Raw genomic sequence first — 24,196 nt, 5'->3', positions numbered from 1 at the left:
AGGCTTTGCTGCCGGTGGTGCCCGGTGGGGTGGGAGGCAGGTCCTGAGCAGCAGGAGGCTGCGTGGCTCTGCCAGCCTCATGCGTGTGACTCTGCCAGGGGGCTCAGCTCGGCAAGGCCCATGGCCGGGTAGGGCAGGGCTGTGGGGAGCTGGAGACCAGCCCTGGTGCGGCATTGCTGGGGCAGGGACTGGCAGCCCCAGTCTGGGGGACAGGCAGCTTTGTCAGCAACCACACTGGTGCACTCAGCCAGCCTCTCGCCTCTCTGTGCCTGGGGGACATGCCTCCACAGTACCTTTCTGCTGGCTCTCTGTACCTCCCTTGCCCTGTCCACAGGCAGCTTGCACCCGTTGCTCCTCATCCCAGTGTTCTCCATTATTTTACAGTTCTCGCTCACAGGTGTGCTTATAAAAAGCAAACCTCTTACCCCTCGGCTGTCATCTGCTTAAAAGAGGCAAGCTTTTCCATCTCCTCCCATGAAATAAGCCCTTGGCTCTTGAACACTGGTAGCCAGAGCGCTCTCTAGCATCCGGATGAGATCTTGCTAGAGCATTGAACCATTCATGGCATTAGTATTTCCCTATTACTGCTGGAAATACCGCAGTATTTTGGATTGTCTTTGCCTTTTTTTGAGTCCACGCTGCGGTGATGGTTCACAGTCATTCTGTGATTGATGAGTGTTTTCCCCTTCTCTCATTTCCAGCTCTCAACCACCAGTTTTTAGAAGAGACTCTGACCATAAGTCTTAAAGCTCATGACCTTGAACTTTGTTCGTGAAAGGCAAAAAATCAGAAGTGAAACCGAGCAGTGTTGTGTTGCTCTCCTAGCTGAGTGAAACAAAGAAAGTCACTTCAAAGAACAGCTTTGCATGTTGCTTGAGAGATCTCCAGATAAGGTGGAAAAAATTACTCCACAAGTCTCTTTACACTTCGTGGTGGAGAATCTGCCCTTGCAGAAAACAGGCAGACAGACAGACAAACCTTTTCTCTTAATTTCCTGCAATTAGAGCAAGAAATAAAACAAACAAACAAAACCAACAAAAAGAGATGTCCATTGATGTTCTCCTAAATACATTCATTTAAAAGCTGTATCTCTTTAATCTTACGGGGATTTCCTTTACCTATTTTTCTCTTGAGCTGTGGTAACCAGAATAAGTAGATAAAAACCTGCCTTGCTTGCAGCAGGCAATCTGCCTTCCCTTTTTTAAACACCAGCTAAATCAGTTACTTCTATGTGATAGAAAGGAGTTAGTTCATTAAGTTTACATGCAGATTTTAGCTGAGAATGTTATCTATCTCCCTGGTGAGGGATTTCTGAAGGGTTTTCTGGTCAGCTTAATCAAGAGGCAGAGCTGAACAAAAGCAGAAGATAGTTGAGTTTCTTTCTTTCATTTTCCAGATTTTGATGATCACAATTTACTTTTACAGGAAAGTAAAAAAAAAAAAAAAAATGGCGACAACGGCAGCAAATACTCAAAGACAAACGATAGGCTGCGAGGAATACAGTCTGTACAGTAGCTTGAGTGAAGACGAGCTTATAAAGATGGCCATCCAGCAGAGCTTGGAGGAGGACCCGGCAGGTCAGCCAGCTGCCCAGAGCCACCAGAAGTCGATGGTGGCGGGTCCCAGCGAGGCGGCCGCCCCCAGCCGCGCCAGCAGCCACAACCCACCCTACCAGATCTACCCGTGGCAAAGGTGAGTGAGCGCTGCCTGAGCTGCGCCGTCCCGACAAACACCCTGCCCGGGAAGAGCAAAAACAGCTTCCCCTGTCCAAACACGTGCTTTCTAATTAGCTTTACCAAGCGGCTGCTCTGCGAGTGTGTCATTAGTTTGAAAGCCGGAGTCTGCTATAAATCCAATGAGGTCAACAATTTACGCCCTCACAGTGAAATGAGAATTTGGTTGATGTTCTCTGGTTCAAGCAACAAATAAAATAAGAAAAGGGGCACTGCTACCAGCAGACTGAGTGACAGAAGCCCTGCCAAAGCCAGTGGCTCCTTCCCCCCACGGGGCCACACCGTACACCAAGCTCAGGTTTCGCCAGAGAGGGAGCACAGCGTTTGTTATTGGAAAACATAGGAGAGAGGCCAAAAACAGGCATATAAAAGTGTGAGCTGGCTACCTTCTCGATACTGCAGTCTTTACAGGATGTACTTATTTCAGATCAGAGTCTGCCCTCAAGCACACCGCGCTCAGCCAAGAGCAGCTCCAGACACCAAAGTGTGGCCGCATCCCCCTCCCCTGCGATGCTGGGCTGTGGGTTACAGGGACCTGCTGGCAGCTTCAAACCCAGACATTGTTCTCCTTTCATTTTTTAAAAGGCAGATTTCTCACGGGGGGGAGGGAAGAGGCTACAAAGTCACCCCAAAACCAAGGAAAAATATACTTTTAAAGTAATTTTTTTTAAATAAGCTGGGAGTAACTGAAGTTTTGGTCCTCCTTCTTTTCCTACTCGTAACTCCACTGTCCTCCGACGCCTCACTCATTTCTACCCGTGATTCTTTGGTTTCCAAGGCTGGGAAACTGGGGACAGTTTGATTAGCAGTAAGCGTATTTCATAGCTGTGGAATCAGGACGCTGTACAGCAGGCAGTCGTGGCTTCTCGGTGTGGTTACTGTGCACTGTCAGCTCTGCCGCAGGAACCTGATGCAGGGGAGAATAAGGGCTTCCGTGGCCATTTGGTCCTGTCCTCCTCGGGGGTCCTTTGACACCTGCTATTTTGGCAAAAGGCAGGATCTGCAGTTCTGTGCATTAACCTGTCCTGCCTTTGCCTCAGCCAAGCAGCTTTTGACCTCCCACTGGAGGGAAAAACTTTGCAGCTTGTGGCCCCAGATCTGTAGCATTGGTGAACTCTTCTGCCACCTGGGAGAGCCGAGCTGGAAATGGAGCCAGCACCCGGGGGCCCTGGGTCCTCCTCTGCCCCCACCTCCGACCTGCTTGCGTGGCACTTTGGAGGTGATGAATGTCACCTCGCCTCATGCCTGCTTCCTGTGCGGTGGTGGTAGGGTTAACCACACTGTTGTCTTATATGGTCATTTGAATCCCCTGACGCTTCCTCAGAGGGCCAAAAATAATCTCGAGCCGAGCGAGCAGCTGAATCCAGCGCAGAGCAAGCCGTGGCCATCTGCTTTTATTCAAAGCCCTGACCGGCAGGCTTTCTCGCTCCGTCTCTGTGGATGTGTGTATCTGTTTCTGCCTCAACATGACCTGTTTCTCCTATTCGGAGTATTTCTCTTTATTTCATTCATGTCATCGCCACTCCAGACTGGCGGCCCAGCCGAGAGGCCGTGCTCAGCCATCCAGCTCGGGGGCAGCCTGGGGGGCCAGGCGAAGGTACGATGGCAGCTTGTTCAGCACATCCCAGCCCGTGTAAGTGCCTCCCTCTCCCTCTCCTGCTTTCCCCCGCGGTCGAAACAAGCCTTGCTACCCACTCTCCCTTCTAGCCAGCTCTTCTGGGCGGTGATGGTGTCTAGTGGGGGGAAATGGTGGTGTTCATCTGGAGAAGTTCGTGAACTGCTTAGAGGGGTCTTGCTGATACCTGCACCGCACCCTCGCTGCCTTCCCACTCTTCCTTCTGACCTTCCAGCTGCCCCGGACAATGCCCAGGCTCTTGCGGGTGACCCACCTCAAACCTCCCTTGTTCTCTTCTCCCCCGTCATCCCTCTCCATCCCTCCAGTGCACGTGTCCTGGGGACTCTGGGTCATTCAGTAGCTCTGAGGTGACAAGGACAGCAGGGAAGGGATGCCTGCGCTGTGGTTTATTTATATAGGCTGGCTCCCGCATCAACACAGTAGATGAGGCAGGCAGGTGCTGATAGTAACTGCATTGGTATTAAGTTCACGGTTCAACAGTGGGGAAGAGTGGGGAAAACAAACATTTTATCGCAGTATATAAAAAGGGTGAGAAAGTCCAGTCCTTTAAAGTAAGTATTTTATAAATGCTCCCAAGATGCCACACCTGTTCCCAGCAATACCTGCACTGTCCTGCCACACTGAGGAGGGCTGCTGGGGAGCTGTACCACATCTTACCTGCCCAAGGAGGAAACCAGCCTGACTGACTTTGATCCTCCTGGCCACGTCTTGCTGTTGGCAGAGACCATAAATAAGCTTAGGTGAACACAGTCGTGGATGAGGAAAGCCGACAGGCAAGGGGGTGGCCCAAACTCTGCCCCAGTGCCTGTGTGTAGTGGAAGTGTCTGCACCATGATGCATTTATTACAGCTCTCTGAGGGGCAGAGTATCTCCTCCACCTCGCCCTGCACCCTGGCTGATCCGGGCTCTATCCCAGGCTCCCCACTGACATTGCCCTCCTTGCTGTATGTGAAAACCTCTTTCTGCTGACACATGAAGCTTCCCTCATCCCTGTCACCTGCCAGCTCCCCTTGGCCACACTGAAATCGCATCCTCTCATTAAGTGCTCTCCACACCTTGCATGCCTCTCTCCTGGGTGTGACGATGAAGCTCAATAGAGGTCAGTCCACAAGGTGGCTGGGATAAGGCTGAATAAGCTAGCCCTCCTCTGTTGTCAGGTGACAACAGAAATGTGGCTGGGAAGCCACAGGAAAGCATGTTGGCATGACTGTTTTATAGCCCTGGTCTCAGAGCCAGGCAGGGATGATAGTTGGCTTCACCTGGGGAGATGTTGTTCCTTCATGCTGGCTGCATCTCACCAGGCTGCCAGGAAAAGAAGGAGCTTCCTGAACACTTCTGTGCTCCACTGAACCTCTTCTGCAGCACTCAGAATTGACCCCACCGTACATCTCTTCTGCAATGAGTATTTATTATCTTGGCTACTGGCCTTTGAAATGCAGTAATTCTTTTGATTCAACTATAAGGTTAAGATTTCATCAGATCTTCAGGCTTCCTCCATAGTTCTAATACTCATTTTTTCTATATCTGATGAAATCCAAGCAGCAGAATGTGTTAGGTTTTTTATAACAGCCAACTATGAGCCAGACAGAAAACAACGATTTCACATGGAGATTCATTAAACGTTCTATCTGATCTCGAATTTGCTTGGCTAAAGCATCTACAGCCTGGTCCAGCAAACCCCCTCGTCTTACTTACAAATCATTTAAGGTCAAGGAGCCCAACAGAAGTTTACTTCATTCAACATCTGAGGGATTAAGCAGAATAGTAACTGATTCTTCACACATTTTTAACCCTACCACAGACCCAAGGTACCCTCTGCTTTCACTGCGGTCTCAGCTAACGTGATTCACCTTGCATTTGCTGTGTGCCAGCCCCATGCCGCAGACTCCTGCCGTGGCCCACCTGGCATGCAGTAACTCATTAAGTGCTGGTAACTCTATCGTGTGCCCAAATCCCGAGGTTGCAGTGAGCAGCCCTGCATGTGTAACACGAACCTTTGCACAGAACAACAGATGGCTTCAGCAGCCTTGTGCCACAGGCTTTTAAAGAAGAAGATCCCCCACCTCCTCCTCTCCCAGCCAAACATGCCAATTCTTGCTGTTAACTGACTTCAACAAAATGCTCAATTTCAAACGCCTATATAAAAATCTATTATCTATACAAAACTAGCAATTTTAGGTTTAGTCCCCCGGGAACTCTAAATAGTATGGAGATACAGCAGTGTCCCTGGGACCTCAGCCTGGCAGTTATCAGAAGGTCAGTCGATTCCTCATGGGTGGGCTATGGCCAGGAAGGCAGCTGCCTGCTTTAGCTGTTATCTCCTCAGGCAAAATGACTGGCTTTGTGTCCCGTATCTCCCCCCATTCCAGTGCTATTTTTGTGACTCTGCTGTCTTGAGATCACTGCTTCCAGCTATAGAGAAGGAGCAAGTGGCACTAAGTACTTATTCACCTGAGAAATGGCATCTTTTCCCATTCCTTGGCACATGTGTTGTGTTCACCTGCTTCCACCCCAGGCCCTGAGTTTATCCTCAGAGAAGCAGCTTGGTGACTTTTCTTTCAGTGCGAATATCAGTGCTTATGGCACAGATTGGGTACCTCTGGGCAAGCTGAATTTAATGACGCCTGTGTGAGTTTCAGGCTGTGGGTCTGTCCAGCCCCTGCAAGGCAATGAAATCCAGTGCTGCTCCTGTAACCTGCACTAAATGCGGAGGTTGTACCAATGATCTGCTTTTGAGGACTCCTGTGCTGAACTGCCCATATTTTTCTGTCTCTGATCTCACTCTGCTGTGGCATTTTAGACCTTCTGTCATAACCAGAGTTTCTGGTTGTTCCTGTCGTCACTGCCCCGCATGACCTTCATCACATGCTGTATTCCTACCCTGGCGATGCTAATAGTCTCTCTGAGACACGCACCTCCCTCCCCAGTCTCTCAGCCTTCAAGGCTGCAAGATTTTCTCTTTAGAGTTAGTTGAAACCACAAACTCCCCTGTTTTCAACATCCTCTTGTTCTCTGTCTCAGAAAATAGAGCCCACATTCATTTTTGCAAGTCCCCATTAAAACTGGAAAAATGCTTCTTCCTTTGCGGTGTTTGCTGTCCTGGAGCTTAGCCATTTGGTGCCTCAGAATAAGGAAGCAGTGGCTGCCTTCTCCCAGCACAGCTCAGCAGGAGCAGGACCAGGTGCTAGCGCCGGAAGGCACAGCACACCACTATGCACAGAGCTGCTGCCCGCCACGGGCAAGGATCCTGCCCGCGTCGGCTGCAGGGTACCAGCTCCCTGCCTCTGCTGCGCTGTCGGCAGTCTTGGCCAGGGTGGAAGGAGGGAGGCAGGCCCTGCTGCAGGCACTGCTCATCAGTGGTACGGTGACTGTCAGGCAGCCTTGTGACTCCAGCAGAGCGGAGAGTCCCGCAGCGGCTCTCGCTGTTGCTCTGCAGAAGGATGGGGCTGCCCAGGTCAGCCCTGCTCTGCAATGGCTCTTACAGAGCTTGGAGAAATGGGTTGCTGCCCAGACTGTGCAGAATGCATGCCTGGCAAAGGGAAGGCTTGTCAGAGCAAAGCTCGCTTGTGGGCTGCTCGATGTGTCTCACTTCTGGGTGGCATGGAGCACACTTCATGCTTTTTGTAGATTTTTCGCAGTGAGCCTCTTCTTGAAAGCTTCAGAATTAGGTAGCACCAAAAAAAGATGACTTTCATCTTGTTTTTGTTTTCTCTGGTAAACACCGAAATACTACTTTAACACTTTTCAGTGATTCTACACATTTCAATGACTTTCTACTCCAAAGTGGCTTTAAAATATTCCTTTCCTCCCTAATATTTTTTCATTCCTTTTACTCCTTGCGCCTAGAAGTTCCTTGGCCCTATGGAGCCTGGCAGTGGTTTGCTGGGTTCAAATGGACCGGAACATGAACCACTTCACAGCTTGCCACCAGGTCCCAGTTGTGGTTCCAGAGGTCCCTGACTGTTGCAGTTACTTGGGGAACTGCTAACTTGGCTAAGAGGTTTGCAAGAGTGGACTTGTCAACAGAGCTAATGGGTCTGCTCCCAAGCAGGCTTCTAAAGACCAGATTTTCAGAAGTGTCCAGCACCTAATATGTCTTACTGGGACACTGAAGATGCCTTTTTGAAGGTCTATAATGTATGAAGTGGTTCTCATTTCTGAAAATTTGAGTACTCAATGCTGAAATAACAGCTGGGGATCTCTGGGGGCATGGCCATGAAAGGCAGCTCAGAATTTCATTTGGGTGGGTGGATTTTTTTTTAATCCTCCCTGGCTGAAGGAAGGAGAGCCCAGACCAACAGCCTAATGTTCACACGGTCTAAGCAGAGCTCTCTCTTCTTCATAGCTGGACTGGCTAACTTCTGAAAACAGGCTTGCGTAAGAGAAATAGGAAGTATGTTTAAAATACAAGATCAAGATGTATTGAGAATTTCTGCTTTAGGGCTAAGCCACCTGCAAATCAAATTTAAAATTTATTTCAGGGATGAACAGGGGCAGTTCTCTTCAAAGCTGATCTTATTTAAGAGATCTCATATAGAAACACCTTGCCGCATGGGACAGCAAATGGCAGGGTGGTGTAATTATCACAACGATGGACACTCATGGCAATGTACAGAGCAAGGGTAGAGCTAGTCTCTCCCAACTCCAGATTATCTAAAATATATGTGTTTGTGTCAGAGATTAGTCATACTTACCCTTCCCTTACACTCCGAGGAAAGAGAGATCAGCACCTTCAGACAGGGATTCTTCTGATCTGTTGTGAATGGCCAAATTAGAGAATACAAATTTTACCTCTACAGGTCCTGTAGCAAGACACCTTAGGGCCACAAATACTTATTAAATAGCCTGTAGGGGTTCACTGTTTTGGCCAGATGATACAGTGATGTTGCTGCAAAAAGCTGCTCAGTAATGAAGGAAGCAGTAATCAAGTTTTAATCTTGTTTTAAAGAGAACTTGATCCTGTAGTGGCAGCAATCAAGAATGGAGATGAAAAAGCAGTATGCAACATGATGAAATCAGGAAAAGACCTTTCTGAACCTAATAAGGACGGCTGGATACCCCTCCACGAAGCTGCGTACTATGGCCAAGTGGGTTGCCTGAGCCTGTTGCAAAAAGGTCAGTGAAGTTAAAACTAATGAATTACAAAAGGGAGAAGAAGAATATGTATAAACTAAAAGGCAGAATTAGCAGCAGCCCAATCCTGGTCTGGGACTGTATGTGAAGATTTCGGTGAAGTTAAAACTAATGGATTACAAAAGGGAGAAGAAGAATACGTACAAACTGAAAAGCAGAACTAGCAGCAGCCCAACCCTGGTCTGGGACTGTGTGTGAAGCTTTTTGCCAATCTCTCTGAATGTATATTAATTTCACCTTCTCTTTGAGAATAGGTTTCCAGACTGAAGCCTCTAAAAGTTAGCATCTTCAGGAGAAAGTGATATCTGGATAGATCTTGCCAAGGCCTGGATTTCTCCCAGTAAAGCCTTGTAGCTGAGCTCTCAGCTGTTGTGAGCTGCTGGGCTGCCACAGCTGACAGCAATTACCCCACTTCCCACTAGCTGGAGATCCTGCCCAGCACCTCTTTGCTCGTGCGTGAAGGTGGTTAACTACTGCAGTTTGTTTTCAAACTGCTAGTGAAGAGCAGTTACTCAACAACTTTCTGCATCACTAGTAGCTATAGCTGAACATTTTAATCTAAACCGATGACTGATTTAGATAATTAGATTAATCTGAGTTATAGTAACTTTATAGCATATTCTTAACTTACTTTGCTCATGGAAAAGGAAAAGAAATAAACAACAAAAACCCGCTTAAAACTCCAAGGATTTAGAGAGGTGATGATGCTGCAGATTCTTGTGCACTACATGCCATAATGACTTTGAGCTTGCCGTTTCTTCACAGCGTACCCCGGCACAATCGACCAGCGCACCCTCAATGAGGAGACAGCTCTGTACCTGGCCACCAGCCGGGGCAACCTGGACTGCCTGCTCACCCTGCTGCAGGCTGGGGCCGAGCCCGACATCTCCAACAAGGCCAGAGAAACGCCGCTTTACAAAGGTGAGTGGCTGCTTTTCCAGGGATGCTGAGCTATTCTGGCACCACCGAGGCAGAGCCGCAGGATCGCTCAAGATGCAGGGCTGAAACTCTGCAATTAGCTGCCATTTTCTACCTCCCTCCAGTAGTCCTCTGTCTCCTATGTCTGACCTGCCATGTCACGGCCTCTCTTCTCATCCACATCAGAGACAGGGTTAGTGGCTGCCCTGCAGGGTGCAGGCTGCGATGTGGTGCTGAGGGTGGGCTGTGTGATGCTCAGTGGGGCCCTGAGCACAGGGTGTCTGCACAATGTCCCAAACTTATGGAAAGCTGGATAGTACGAGAATATGTATGCTTTTCTAAACAGTAGGACCTATGTAGCTGTTAGATGTGGGAGTACAGTAACTGTAGACATGCCAGTGATTCATATACTGTGTGGGCCAGGTCAGGCTGTGTGCTATGGGAGATGCATAAAGTTATAAAAATTCAGTGAGGTAGATAAAGTGTTTAACATGGACATATTACTTTGCTGCTGGTCAGAGAGAACACTTTCTTTAGCAGAACAGCATTACATCCATGATATCACAAGGATTCAGAGAAGGAGATGATCTCTCACACCTTCATGTCCATCCCCCTTTGACTGACTGCTCCTGCCATGCCTATTTTTAGCACTCTAAAACATTAAAAAGCACATATTACTGGTTAAAATAGTAATCTTGCCTCCAACTTTGGATGCCTGGCATTACAGCTGCTCAGTTTAAAATGCTTTCATTTTAAAATTCTAGCTTATAGCCTGCTAAAGGAAAGCTGTTCAGCTGTGCATTAAACACATAGTAGTGGTGGTAGTAGTAGTAGTGCTCATAGTAATAATAATAACAACAATAATACGAAAGCACCCTTTAGCCAGAGAAAAGCTGTTATTAAGACTGTGCTAGTCGTGATGCAAAATCTTCTGGTCTATCCTCCAACAACAAAAGAATGAAAAAATTATCATAACAAATTAGTCATCCCTAGTATGTAAGCAAATTAAACTTTGCAGAGCTATGCATAGGTAATTACAGAAGTGTCTAATCACATAGTTGCTTTCAGTACACATGAGTGGCACCTGTGTATGGGAGAGAAAGCCATGGAGATATCCCAAGGGAAGAATCAAAACCAAAAGGCAGGACCTCTGTGAAAAAAAGACACTATTATTTCAAAGAAAAAAAGCAATTGCTATGGAATGTGCTGGCCTCTCTTTCTGTACGTTGTACAATAAATGCTAATTGGGGTTTGTAAATGTGGCTGCTTATTCTAAGTACCTTTGGTTTGGGGTCCCACTGTAAAGGTGTGTAGGAAGCCTCATGATTTGGGATTCAGAAGCAGTGGGACAAATCGGTAGAATAAAAATCAACAAAATACTATTAATTATCAAGAAAATACCTTTAGCTCAGGATGGTCCTGAGCTATAAATTGTTGCAGGCTGAGAAAGTGCTGTTGACTCACACCATTATTGTTTTCTAAGGATCCTTTTCTGGGTCCTGTTGGTTTGAGCTTTTTTCATTTTATTGTCTATATAGAGCTTTATCTGCAGTCCAGGGCAGTAAGAGAGAGAGTCAGTTTGCACAGAATTTAGAAAGAAAGTGTTCAGGTTTCTGTAACATGCTTGTTCTTCATAAATTATCTCCTGCACTTTGTCACCTCTCTGTGTCACTGTGGTGTCCAGTTGGTACAAATGTGCTGGGCTGGATTCCCCCCACTACCAGGTTTAGCACAAGTCCTGCACAGGACACTTACCCTCCTCCAGGTTCTGGCTGAAGATTGACTTCACTGCCATATCCTTTACGAGCCCCAAACTGTGTCATTTGGCAACAGCCTTGGCCCTCATATTGACCTAGGTGGATCTTTGGTCTTACTGTCTTACTCACTATGGCCTAGTTGTATTATATTGCCTTATGCTATGTGAAATGGATACCACAACACCCAGAATATTTTCAAAAGCCTGTCCTAATCACTTCCCTTTTTTCCAAAACAGCTTGTGAGCGCAAGAATGCAGAGGCTGCAAGACTCCTGGTCCAGTACAATGCTGATACCAACCATCGTTGCAATCGAGGATGGACTGCTCTCCATGAGGCTGTCTCCCGAAATGACCTGGAGATTATTGATATCCTTGTGAAAGGGGGTGCCAAGATTGAGTCTGCAAACGCCTATGGGATCACTTCTTTATTTGTGGCAGCTGAGAGTGGGCAGTTGGAAGCTTTGAGATACCTTGCAAAATGTGGTGAGTACAGTTGTGCCATTACATGTCTTTACTCATTTAATTCTTAATATTTCAAAGTTCCCATTAATTCCCCCGGCTCAGTTTTTCTGTCTCTAGAGACAAGGCCTAGCCTGCAGTGGTGTTGAAACCCTGTTGCTCCAGATGGCTGAGTTGTGTAGGGTCTTTCAGAGAGCATGGTCTAGACACATGCACTTCTTCCAAGGCCAATTGTATGAGGTTCAACAAGGCCAAGTGCCAGGTCCTGCACTTGGGCCACAACAACCCCATGCAACTGCTACAGGCTTGGGGAAGAGTGGCTGGAAAGCTGCCTGGCAGAAAAGGACCTGGGGGTGTCTGTCGACACATGGCTGAATATGAGCCAGCAGTGTGCCCAGGTGGCCAAGAAGGCCAATGGCATCCTGGCTTGTATCAGAAATAGTGTGGCCAGCAGGACTAGGGCAGTGATTGTGCCCCTGTACTTGGCACTGGTGAGGCCACACCTCGAATACTGTGTTCAGTTTTGGGCCCCTCACTACAAGAGAGACATTGAGGTGCTCGAGCGTGTCCAGAGAAGGGCAACGAAGCCGGTGAAGGGTCTAGAGCACAAGTCTGATGAGGAGCGGCTGAGGGAACTGGGGTTGTTTAGCCTGGAGAAAAGGAGGCTGAGGGGAGATCTTATTGCTCTCTACAACTACCTGAAAGGAGGTTGTAGAGAGGTGGGGGTCGGTCTCTTCTCCCAAGTAACAAGCCATAGGACAAGATAAAATGACCTCAAGTTGCACCAGGGGAGGTTTAGATAGGATATTAGGAAAAATTTCTTCACCGAAAGGGTTGTCAAGCATTGGAACAGGCTGCCCAGGGAAGTGGTTGAGTCACCATCTCTGGAGGTATTTAAAATACATGTAGATGTGATGCTTCAGGACATGGTGTAGTGGTGGACTTGGCAGTGCTAGGTTAATGGTTGGGCTTGATGATCTTAAAGGTCTTTTCCAATCTAAATGATTCTATGATTCTTCATCATTCATTCATGGTCACCTACTTTAGGAAGTAATCTGGTGCTCTAATTGCATTGCCTGATAGCTTTCAAAACCCATATTGCTGCACACATGTAGCCTAAAATACAATCAGTCATTGAAGACAATTGTAGGTGGTAATAGATGGCAGAAGTTGAACATTAGCCAACCCCATCTGCTCATGAAAATGTGCAGTGATGGGCAAGGTTAGCTCTCCTCCACTAATGAATCCTGCTGAAAACAGATAAAGTACTATTGTAGAGTTAATGTATTTACACCAAGGAGAAGCAGACTCACTCTCCCCATGTGTATATCTTCAAACATATAAACAGAGTGAATTTGATTCTAGTTTACGCTAAACCTACCTTTGCTGCTCCACTCATGTAAAACAGCTTTACAATAAGCTCAACATACTTTACTACTATTCTGAGGCATATTTTATTTTCACTGTGGGCTAATATCTTCAATGTAGGTAAGAGTTGGGTCCTGCACTTGTGAAACAAGACACAACAGCGATGAAGATGTGAAAAACTTCTGAGGCAGTTAGTATGGCTAAGATAGATATGAGAGTTGGGGAACAAAAAACGTGTTCTGCTATCCAGCTAGCATTGTCAAGTCAGTTTTATATGACCAGTTAGTCCATCATACCGCCTACGATTTTAGAAACTAAGCCAGAATGTGATTTGTGTTTCAACTTAGATAGATATTAGGATTTCCTTAAAGTTCAATTTTGAGAAAAATACACAGGAGAAAATCCAATAAAACTGTCCAATTGTTTCAAGCCCTGAAAAGCTCCTCTGAGAATCCCAGGAATGATATCACTGCATTGTTTACGATGAACAATGTTCATCATAAAAAGGGTTTCTTTTTCATTTCTTTTTCATTAGGAACATAGTCCTGTGTTATGTTTTGTCACTGCAATTCTCCTGATGTTTCCAGCTACAACATCTTCAAAGGGCCAAACACAACACAGATGTTTCAGTTTGGGGTGAGAGCACAGGGAAATGTTCTCTTTGGCAGGGAGTTTTCATGATCAAATGGGAGACTGATAGGCTTCTTTATTGGAGTTTTGAAGCAAAACTCCAGTGAACTGTCATTCCCATTTTGGATACATATAGAGCAGACTTCCTGAGGACACCATGGTACAGTATATTACAGTTGAACCCCAGGCTTCAGGCCTTAAATATCTAGCACTGAAAAAGCTAGATTACAATTTTTTTGTGGCCAAAAAGTATCAGGTCTTGGTTTATTCTTGCATGTTGTTTATTGAGCCAAGCACACGCTAGAGCTCAAGAAAAAATGCCCCAAATACTCTAGTAGCTCATTCAGAATATTTATCTTTTTTTGGTAAAATTTACCATTTGGACCCTAACCCTAACTTGAACCCTCATGAAATGAAGAGATATGGCCTCAGGTTCTGAGTTTTGAAATGAAATATTCATTGACTAAGGCATGCCCAGATAAAAGCTGATTAGAATTGTTGCTCCGTACCATGCAGATGTCATGGTATAGAGGCCTATTTTAGCCTGGATATTTACTAAAATTAAAATATAGTATAAATGTACTTATAGTGTGAATATACAGAGTATGAATAATATGTATAAATATAAATAAATACATAACCATAGAATTTTGGAGATCACCTACTGACATCATCTTGTCCAAACTCCTCCTCAGGAATAATGCATATACATAATGTAAACACATAAATACTAATGGAATTATTGAGTCTAAAGAAAAGGCCATGCTATGTAAAGAACAGCACATTTTAAATTTTTTTGCCTTTGAGCTACAGCTGAATGGAGCCTGGATCCATGATTGGGAGCTAATGGTTGTCACCCACACTAAACTCTCCCTCATAAAATTCACACCATATTAAAAGCTAGTGGAAATCTATGATATAACTGTATATAACTGATATGACTGTATCACCTCTGATATGACCTCATTCACATCCTCATCCAGCACATTTTGTAGCTCCAGTGTCATGGAGATGTATGTGTTCATTCAAAGTATGTTCCTTCCATCTGATTTTAACCTTTTGGTGCTACAAAGATTTTCTTCCTTCCTAGGTGCTGATATAAATACTCAAGCCAGTGATAACGCCTCTGCTCTTTATGAAGCCTGTAAAAATGGACACATACCTATTGTGGAGTTTCTTTTGTCCCAAGGAGCAGATGCTAACAAAGCCAATAAGGATGGCCTGTTACCTCTTCACATAGCAGCCAAAAAAGGGATTTGCGAGTAAGTTTTAGTTCATTTCATAGTTTCGTCTTTTAGACAACAATCCAAAGTCCTTATGAAAAGGAGAATGTTATGTCCCAGATCTAATTCTGAGCCTTGTGAGCAAGGGAGCTGCCAGTTGAGAAATGGGCTTTCCGCTTGCAGAGCTCAGGTTGGAAATTATAAACTGAAGAGTGTGTTTGCAGGTTGGGATGGGATGGGGTGAGCAGGAATGTGGGGTGCAAGATCCCTTTAGCTTTGCCAAGATATCACCTATTACAGCTAAATAACCTCATGTATCTTCGAAGTGGATTAAACTGAGCTCCACAAAATATGCTTGAGATGGAATAAAAAAACATCTGTTGGGGTGGGGGGCGGGGGGGTGTTAGTCCTCAATAGCTATTGCAGCACAGTTTGCAATCATTTTCCTACATGAGCCCATTGCGATTCTTCTGCACAAGCAGAACATGCTGCATTCATCTCCGCTGTGTTCAGGTTTTATTAACAATAATTCAGATGCTGACAGCAGGAAGTGGCTAAGTGAATCTCTAGGGCATTAGTGAGATTTTGCTAGAATATGGTGTCCAGTTCTGGTATCCTCCTTTTCAGAAACCTTTCAGGAAATTGGAAAGGCTTCAGAAAAGAAGTACAAAAACTACTCACGGTCTGGAAAACATACTTCATTAGTGAGTGATTAAATGACTCTTAAATGTATCAGACAAATGCATAAAAAGATCCAGTGGTTTGTTTCTGAAATGAAATGTGTTTTGGATAGAGCTGAGCACATTCTTTAAACAGTGAGAAAAGTAACTAATGGCAAAAATAACCAGGAATTGGGTAGGTTTACCAGTCCACTGAAGTAGAGGTGTTTATAGGAGGGGAAGAAACTCTACAGCCTGTGATAAAGGATATCAATTTAGAAGATGTTGTCTAGGGATGGGATTGTTGCACTGTCATGTAAATAGTGTTTACCTAGCTCTTTCAAGACCTGGGACATTGCAGCATGCTTCTGAGCTTGAACTCCTTAGCATTTACTTCTGATCCTAGGGCAAGTTTTAGCTCCTGCCTTTAACCCCTTGCTGCTGGAAGGGTGAGTGGCCCACAGCTATTTTTGCAAAACACAGTCACATCCTGCAGTGACAGACTCTTTTGGTGACTGTAGTGAACTCTTCTGACTATCAGTTTCTATCAAAATCCTTTCAGCAACAGTCAAAGGAGAGAGTGTATCCAGCTGCAAAGACTGTTTCTGGATAGTAAAGCTATCTTTGCAGACAACCGCTAGAGCGGTTTCTTATATATTTCACAATGTCTGGGGAATGAAAACTTTTGACAGCACTACACCTTCCCATAGCATCTTTTATCCTAGCATTTAAGTCTGCTTGGGAATACCAATTAAGCTTCTCAAATCACTTTGGTAGACCTGAGGATATTCATTGTCTGCAGTTGGAGTAGGCCTGCTGCTTTGTGCAAGCTGTGTATTCTAGAGGGCAGCCCAGTGTGAATTTATGTAATGGGTTTATATGCTTACAGCATGTATGTGAATACCCTGCATAGACTAATGCAGGCATGATTCAAGATTTTCTCTGGGGTTTGAGTTACAAAGACATTTTCTTGAAAACAAACACATTTTAGATGGGAAATGTGCCAGAGACAGAACCCAGCTCCAGTTGCTCACTTTCAAAAAAGTTCATCTGAAAGTACAGTAAGTTGGTCTGAATCCAATTTGTATATAGAGTCTGGACCAGCTCTCTGAATCTTTTCCTCCCCTCTATAGTTCCACACCCTGACCTGAAAAGAAATTTACATGGAAACTCTGCAACCTGAGTCCATCCCCATGTTATGAAAGAAAGGGCCTGATTCAGACCTCACATCTATTATTCCCAACAACCAGCAGCATAAATGAGACCAGAATTCAACCCAAACTCTGAGTTCCTTCACTTGTAAAAGACCGAGCACAAATTTTTGTGCACAACTGCTGCAAACTAAGTGCAAAAGAAAGAAAAAAGAATAAGATCTTCTCTTATAAATATTTATCTAAATGATAAAGCTTTAGCCCAATTGGCTGATCATTCTTAATTCCTTTGGTATTCAGTAAAATAACACCCTTCACGGTGACCTCTCTTTGTATTCCTGCAGATTTAATACGTAATTCTGCAGGAATTCCACACTTCAAGTTTTTGCCAGAGCACGAAGGCTCCCTACCATCAAAAAGCCAAGAATGTGGTCCCAAGGCTCAACTGTCAACTCTTGTTGCTTGGTGTTTGTTTATTTTAAATGACACCTTGTCAATACTGACCTGAAATTCATAAGGGTCATCTCATCAACTGTAGGACAATCGCAAGCAGTCATTTAACTCCTTCCCCCTCAGAACTGAGATGCTGAGAAGGGAAGACTTTGTGAAGTGTGGGCAGATTTATTAAGTAAATGCAAGTCAATAAACTCTTGGCACACTCATACTAAGGATGCTCTGCCTCCTCCATATAATTTCTAACAAATAGAAATCACAGAAGCAGGTGTCAGGGATGAGGGGAAACTGCACTATTTTGAAACTGTACATGAAGCTCAGCCCTGTGGGATGTGGTCTGGTTTGTCTGGCCTTGGCTGCCTTCACTTGAGCTGCCTTCACCCTCTAGACAGACAGGAAAGACTGCACAGGTGGAGGCACAATGTTACTGAACCAACCCACTTTGGCGGATGAGGAAGAGAGACAGGTTCAAGCTACAAAATTAAACTCTGATATAAATGCTTTTATGCTTCCTGCTTTTCCTCCCAAAATAAATTTGGGGTACAGGGAGTGTACTGAGGTCTGGGACACTGCAGCATTTGGATGTAGAGCCTCAGTGTGGCACCCCTGCAGTGAGGTTCAGGTCCCCCTTGCAGACAGAAATGACACAGTGCCTCTTTAACTCAGATGTGAAGAGCTGGCTGAAGCACATATGCCGGAGGGAAAGAACAAAACAGACCCTTAAATCTTCAAAACAGTTGATCATGGGATGACTAATGCTGGCACTTGGCATGGTGTCCTCACAGTGCTCTGTGCCCTTTTTGTTATTATGGCTCTGACAGAACATTTGCTAATGGTGGGAAGTTGCCAGCTCACCAGCACCCAAACCTCCTGCTCCCTGGTGAGCGTCACAGCGCTGGAAGATTAGTGAGGCTGCTTGGAGAAAAAAAATCCCGTGCTTAATTTCCCAACATATTTACATAATTCAAAAACCTTTTTTGTTTAAAAATGAGATGCAGAAGTAACTTGGAGACATCAACAGTCCATCATGTAAATAGGAACATAATCCTGTAAAGTGTTATGCATCTTCAACTCTTACTTCAGCTCCTGGAAGTGTAGGAGGCTCAGTCTTTTACAGGATCATTCAGTGCATCACAGACAAAGGTTTTCCTGAGACTAGTGCTTATATTTGGCTTAGTTCATTATGTAAATATATGTTTGAGGGCCCAGTGTTGGGACCAGCCATTGCAGTCAAGTTGAAGATATGCAGCATTTTAAAGGAGACACACTACCTGGTAGGAAACTGAGCTTTGCATGTTTGTGTGTTAGAAGAGCTGTTGACTGCTAGATAGAGGAGTCTGCATGAGAGGAAGAAGAGAAGGAGAAGGTATGCTTAGCATGCTGGCTCCCACAAGTATCCCTCTCTCCACAGGCATTATATAGGGAGCATGGGCATTGCCTGAGACAGTAGGCAGACTCAGGTTGGATGGTCCCTAGTCTCTGGAAGTAGCTTAAGGTGACTTGTCTGTATTTACAGAATCAACCTAGTGCCTTTGGCTAAACCACCCAACTTTACGAGCAGCAAATGAGGGTTTAACACATGGGCCTGGTCATGCAGCTCCAATGACACCTATGGAGACATAAAAATGATCACAGATTTGCAACTGAGGGAATCCTGTACATCATATATTTGAATTTCACATTACATAATGAGAGCAGCTTGATTTATGTTGCTGTGTTTAAGGCCACGTCATGCTTTCCAATACCAATCCCTGATTACTGGGGTTTAGGACTTGGCTGGACATTTTTTCTCCCTGGGCTAAAGCATGGAAACCAGCCTGGAAAATATTTTTATTTCTTTTTCTCCCCTTTCCTAATTGTCTTTTTGGCTCCCCATGATCTGGGATGGATGTTGATAGCCCCATGGATTTGCCACAGCCAAAAGCCACACAGTGAGGGCCTCCAGGATGGGGATCAATCCAGGGTAATAACTGGGAACCAAATATGTAGTTTATCCTAGCTCAGTCCTGCAGAGGAAGGTTTCGTTTCACCTCCTCTCTGGTCTCAAGCCTCTTGCTGTGGCTGTGACCCGGGAGACATACTAATGCCTTGCGTTGGCACCCTTCTCTGCTGAGCAACAGAGAAATCCCGATGGAGGTGGGGAGATACAGCCTCCCTGCTGGCACCTCAGGCCGGAGCCCGTGTGCCTGTTTCTCCAGTCCTACCCACAGTGTGATGATGAAGGTGCAGAATGTCTGGGAGATCTTGGTTTTATGTCTGCCATTTGGGCTGTGGCACCTAAGAGAGTTACAATAGGGTAGGTGAGGTGTCAGCACATCGTCTCTTCTGTCATAACTGCCCCTGTAGCTGCCATTACCTCATAGAAACTGGGTGATAATTTCAAAAAGACTTGTTCCTCCATGAAAGAGGGGGTCACGCAACTCACATTTTGGCAAGGTAGGAGCACAGGGAGTTGTTGACAGGTTTCAAGTTCACACCCTGGTTTCTCTCAGAGAGTTGTTCCTGTGCCGGAGTTAGCAGGCTCTCTCTTATGGTTACAACCATACAGCTACAATTGGCTGTATGGTTGTAGATCCCCTAGATCCCCTAGAGCTCACTGCTGTTCACTGACTCTCCACCCGGCAGGATTGTCTCCATGCTGATCCCTGTGACCAGCCGCACCCGCATCAAGCGCAGCGGCATCAGTCCCCTGCACTTAGCGGCCGAACGTAACAATGATGACATCTTGGAAGAGCTGATAGATGCTGGCTACGATGTCAACACTGCCCTCTCCAACGAACGGTCCTGCCTTTACGAGGACAGACGCACCACCCCCCTCTATTTTGCTGTTTTTAACAACAACATTTACGCCACAGAACTCCTGCTGCAAGCTGGAGCCAACCCCAATGTTGACCTCATCAACCCATTACTCATCTCCATCCGCCATGGCTGCCTGAAGACCATGAAACTGCTCCTTGACCATGGAGCAAACATTGATGCCTATATATCAACCCATCCCACTGCATTTCCAGCTACCATCATGTTTTCGATGAAGTACCTTTCCGTGCTGAAGTATCTCCTCGATCTGGGCTGTGACGCAGGTTCCTGTTTTGAGTGTCAGTATGGAAATGGCCCACACCCTGCATTAAATTACAGACGGGACAGATTTAATGATCCTCAGCTGTCCAAGGAGCCAACCGTAGTACAGGTAAGCACTGCCTAGTCTACCTACGGTACTTCTGAGGATGTCTCCTACCCATGTATCTTGACAACTTTAATGTATTTTTTCTCCCAACTTTCCTGCGAGAGAAGATGCCTTTATTTCTACTTTATTTACAGAAAAAAAGGCTCAGTAAGAGTCTGTGAATGTTCCAAGTCCATGTTCAATGACAGCAGGAAGGTAGGCAACAGCCTCTGTGGCCCTAGCTTGAATTTGCAGTGAATTATAGCCATCTTGACAGCCTTGTCATCAGATCTACAATATTCTTTTCCTCTGGACCTGAGGTGCCAGGAGTGAAGCATGTTTTTTTGACAGGCAGTGTCATATGGGAAGTAGCATATGAGTGGTAGCATATGGGCAGTAGAAACCTGCTTGTTTTATTTGTCCTGTAAGATTTGTTTTGTCTGATAGGGAATTTAAGCTCCTGGTTAAATTAAAATTGTCTAGTGCTTCACTTTATGAGGGTAAACTAATGAATGTATATAGTTGCGATTTCCAAGTCTACTGGATAAGCAGCCCTGGAGAGGGGCTTCAACATGCAACACAACAAAGAAATCTCAGCACGGCAGTGTTTCTAGTTTGCAAAGAATCAGGGAAGAAATAAATCAGCTTCTACCTAGTTGAAGTGTAGCTTTGAGGGATTCAGAAGAAAGTGTCATTTAGCCCAAAGAGATGGTCACCAATAAATGCTCCTTGGCGGTGGAAAGAATAAAGGAAAACATTAAAAGATCCTAGGAAATCTTGACCTTTTTATCAGTCCTGTCTTCCAAAAGACTTTACTCTCCAGTAACATGTCTGGGAAACAAACAAATAAGAAAGCTTAGAAAGAGGATTGTAAGAGTCCATCAAAATAATCTCTTATCCCAAACAGAGCTGTCTTCTTCTTGAGAGTGTTTGTCACAGCAAAATTGCTCCAGTACACCACATTTTTGTCAATGAAAAATTAATAAAATGTATCATCTCTAATTCTTGAACTATGATATGGTAGCATGTAAAGTGAACAGAGGGCTGGAATTACAAGGCAAGGAGAGAGGGTTTGTCTGTAGCCCTCTATGATATTCTAGCCACTCAAAAACAGTTCTGTTTTTACTTATTTAAGCACATTATTTCCCTCTGGATCTCACCTAAAACTACTTTGAGTGCCTAACAAAATATTAGGTCACTCACAAACAGAGTCATCACCTCAAAGGTCAGACCACAAGAGGCAGAGGTAGCAAAAGCTGTCTAAAATTGTTTCTGTGCCTAGAGAGAGACTGGTGAGGGACAAATGCATACAGATAAAAAGCAATCCCTTCCCTCTGATATTATTTTAAATTTGCTTGTTACTGCTGGGAATTTGGCTAATAAAAGTAAGGCTTGTGTGGTGCAGCTTCATGATATAGTTGTGATATGGTTTGTATTCTGAAATAGAGAGGATGAAATAGATCTTATGAAACTATAGCCTTCTCCACACAAAAGACATGCATTTTTATTTTCTCGTATAAGATTACATAAGGATAATAAATCTGAAAGATTAGTCTTTATACAGTAAAGACTATGAGGAAGTGGATTTGAAAAATGCATAACTATGAATCATTACTGTTGCTACTAAACTAATGTGTCCTGGAGAAAGTGAATGCAGAAAAATGGATGCTGTCTCACTCACATTTCCAGAAGTGCAGTGTTAAAACCGTGAACGTGGTGAGTGAAGTACCCTATTGCCGCGAGAGGGCATTCAGGGGCCTATCGAGACTGCAGGCAAAGCATGTCCCAGGCCCAGAGTCACTTTGTCCCTGAGTCAATCCCATTGCCTGTAGTTGCAGGTTTGCACCATTTTGCTTCATTTTGCTGTGGTTCTTTTCCTGCAACATGTTTTGGAACATTTTTATTCCAGAAAACGTTTTTGTAGGCTGAGCTTGTGAATAGGAAAGAGAGGAAAAGGCAGGCAAGGTCTCTGGCAGAGGCAAGAAAAGGAGAGCAGTAAGATCCAGTGTTTTACTGCCCTACACGTGTATCCTCATTTAAACTCCGACAAAGTGGCGTTACTGCTTGGGGGTGGTATTGCAGATCCCCAGTTTGCACATCCTATAGTTAACTGCATGGGAATTGCATATGCACTGGAGAATGACAGCCAGATATACTAAACTGAACTTCCTGTAAGCGGTCCAGGTAGGAAACTGTGGGTTGTACGTTGGGATCCTCCCAACATTACTGTATCTATCAAATTTTCCTGGGAAACATTACATGATGATGCTCAGTGAAAAAAAAAAGTCAGAGGAGTAGTAAACACCTCTGTGAATGCTCTCGCCTTGAATAAAATGGCCTTATAATTTTCTGCAGCTTTATTCTTTCCTATGTGAGCTAATATAATTTTATTTCTGAACAAGAGTATCCACACAAGAGTTTAATGCATTTTGAATTAGGACTCATGCATGTATAATCAAATGTGGTCTATTTACAGGAGCTTAAACTGGAAGCGGTTTAAGCTGGTGCATTTTCTTTCCTGTTTGGGGTGGGCTTGGAGGGTGCCTGCAGACAGTCTCAGTGACTAAGCTGATGGATGGTGCTTAAGCCACCATCATTCAATTGGGTTCGGCCATGTGCCTGAGTTCTTATCCACACAGCGTGATTTAATTCATCTTAAATTTTCTGACTGCCCATATGCAGATAAGTCCACAGATACCTTCATCACATGCAGCACCCTAACAGAGATAGATGAAGCTGTCTGGTATAATATACATATTTAGCTTAAAGTGGGAAGAGAAGCCACTACTTCTTTGAAACGAGACTGCTTGAGGTCGGGTCCTTAAGTCTGTTCTTCAGTATCTCCACAAGCAGCCCTCCATGCAACAGCTCTGAGTAGTCTGCAGCTCGCACTGGGAGCAACAGAAAATGTGCCTGATCCAGGACTGAGTAAGGAAGATGCTTCTACTCTGTATTAGGCCCAGGAGAGTTCTCCCACGGGCGAGTAAAACTGCCTGGGATTAATCTCTGCAGAGACTTCCCCAGACTTGTTTCTAGTGAGTTGTTTGGTCCCCAAAATGTGCAGATACCAGTGGGTTCACCAGAAGTAGGAGGTGCTGTGCTCTGCAGAATCTTCCTCTTTCCCTAAGCCTCCTTTGTGCACAGTAGCCCCACAGAGCCCCTCCCAAGAAGGGAAAGGGACCCAGCACGCTGGGTCACAACACCTTGGGCTGCATGGATCTTTCAGCAGCTCCCTTACTGGCTTGGGGCAAAGCTGTGAGCGCTCCTCTGCCCTCCCGTTTCTGTGGAAGTAGGGCCTTTGGACCCTGTAAACAATTCAGCATCATTTCCATGCTCCAGAGCTAGGCCTCCACCAGGGTTTTGTGTCCTCCTGCGGTTGTACAGAGGGGATTCTGCCCTCAGTTGCAAAAAAAGAGGCTTTAGTTGAAGTTTTCTGAGGGGAAACTGGTAATTGCTCTCACAGCTGGTAGAAGGGTGGGACCATCAACGCGGTCGGGGCTGTTGCTATCATTGCAGTTTCCACGGGTGCATTCATGTCCCACTGACTGTAGTCAATCTGTTTTTCCTTGAAGTTTTGTGAAATGGTGTCTACTCCAGAGATGAGTCGCTGGGCCGGGCCCATCATCGATGTTCTCCTGGATTATGTAGGTAATGTGCAGCTCTGTTCCCGTCTCAAGGAGCATATTGACAGCTATGAGGACTGGGCTGTCATTAAAGAAAAAGCAGGTATGTCACCCAGGAGAGAATCTGGCACAAAAAGTTCCACTATTGGATTCAAAACCTCAGTCACCATCTCCTCTTAGTATTCATCCCTTAAACTTGATAGGATTTCCCTATTGAGACTGAATTACATTTTGGACCAGGTATGAGGCACTAGAAATTGCTGGGGTGTCACTGACTCTGTGATGTTAAAT

At 45.2% G+C, this 24,196-nt stretch overlaps 1 protein-coding gene across 2 annotated transcripts in view; it reads left to right on the top strand.

The window, feature by feature from the left end:
• ASB2 (ankyrin repeat and SOCS box containing 2) overlaps positions 1-24,196 on the top strand; it is a 33,613-nt gene that overhangs the window by 5,004 nt on the left and 4,413 nt on the right. The window contains exons 2-9 of one of the 2 annotated variants that reach the window (XM_072865676.1): positions 1,426-1,692; positions 3,262-3,366; positions 8,318-8,484; positions 9,268-9,423; positions 11,414-11,659; positions 14,724-14,895; positions 19,745-20,306; positions 23,855-24,008. In XM_072865676.1, coding sequence (XP_072721777.1) covers positions 1,448-1,692; positions 3,262-3,366; positions 8,318-8,484; positions 9,268-9,423; positions 11,414-11,659; positions 14,724-14,895; positions 19,745-20,306; positions 23,855-24,008 — 1,807 coding nt within the window. In that variant the 5' untranslated portion in view covers positions 1,426-1,447. The remainder of the gene's footprint in view (positions 1-1,425; positions 1,693-3,261; positions 3,367-8,317; positions 8,485-9,267; positions 9,424-11,413; positions 11,660-14,723; positions 14,896-19,744; positions 20,307-23,854; positions 24,009-24,196) is intronic. The other variant, XM_072865677.1, reaches the window with a different exon arrangement.

This window comes from Ciconia boyciana, chromosome 6 (assembly GCF_034638445.1).
Source record: "Ciconia boyciana chromosome 6, ASM3463844v1, whole genome shotgun sequence".
NCBI lineage: Eukaryota > Metazoa > Chordata > Aves > Ciconiiformes > Ciconiidae > Ciconia > Ciconia boyciana.
This window is presented reverse-complemented; position numbering and strand designations above follow the sequence as displayed.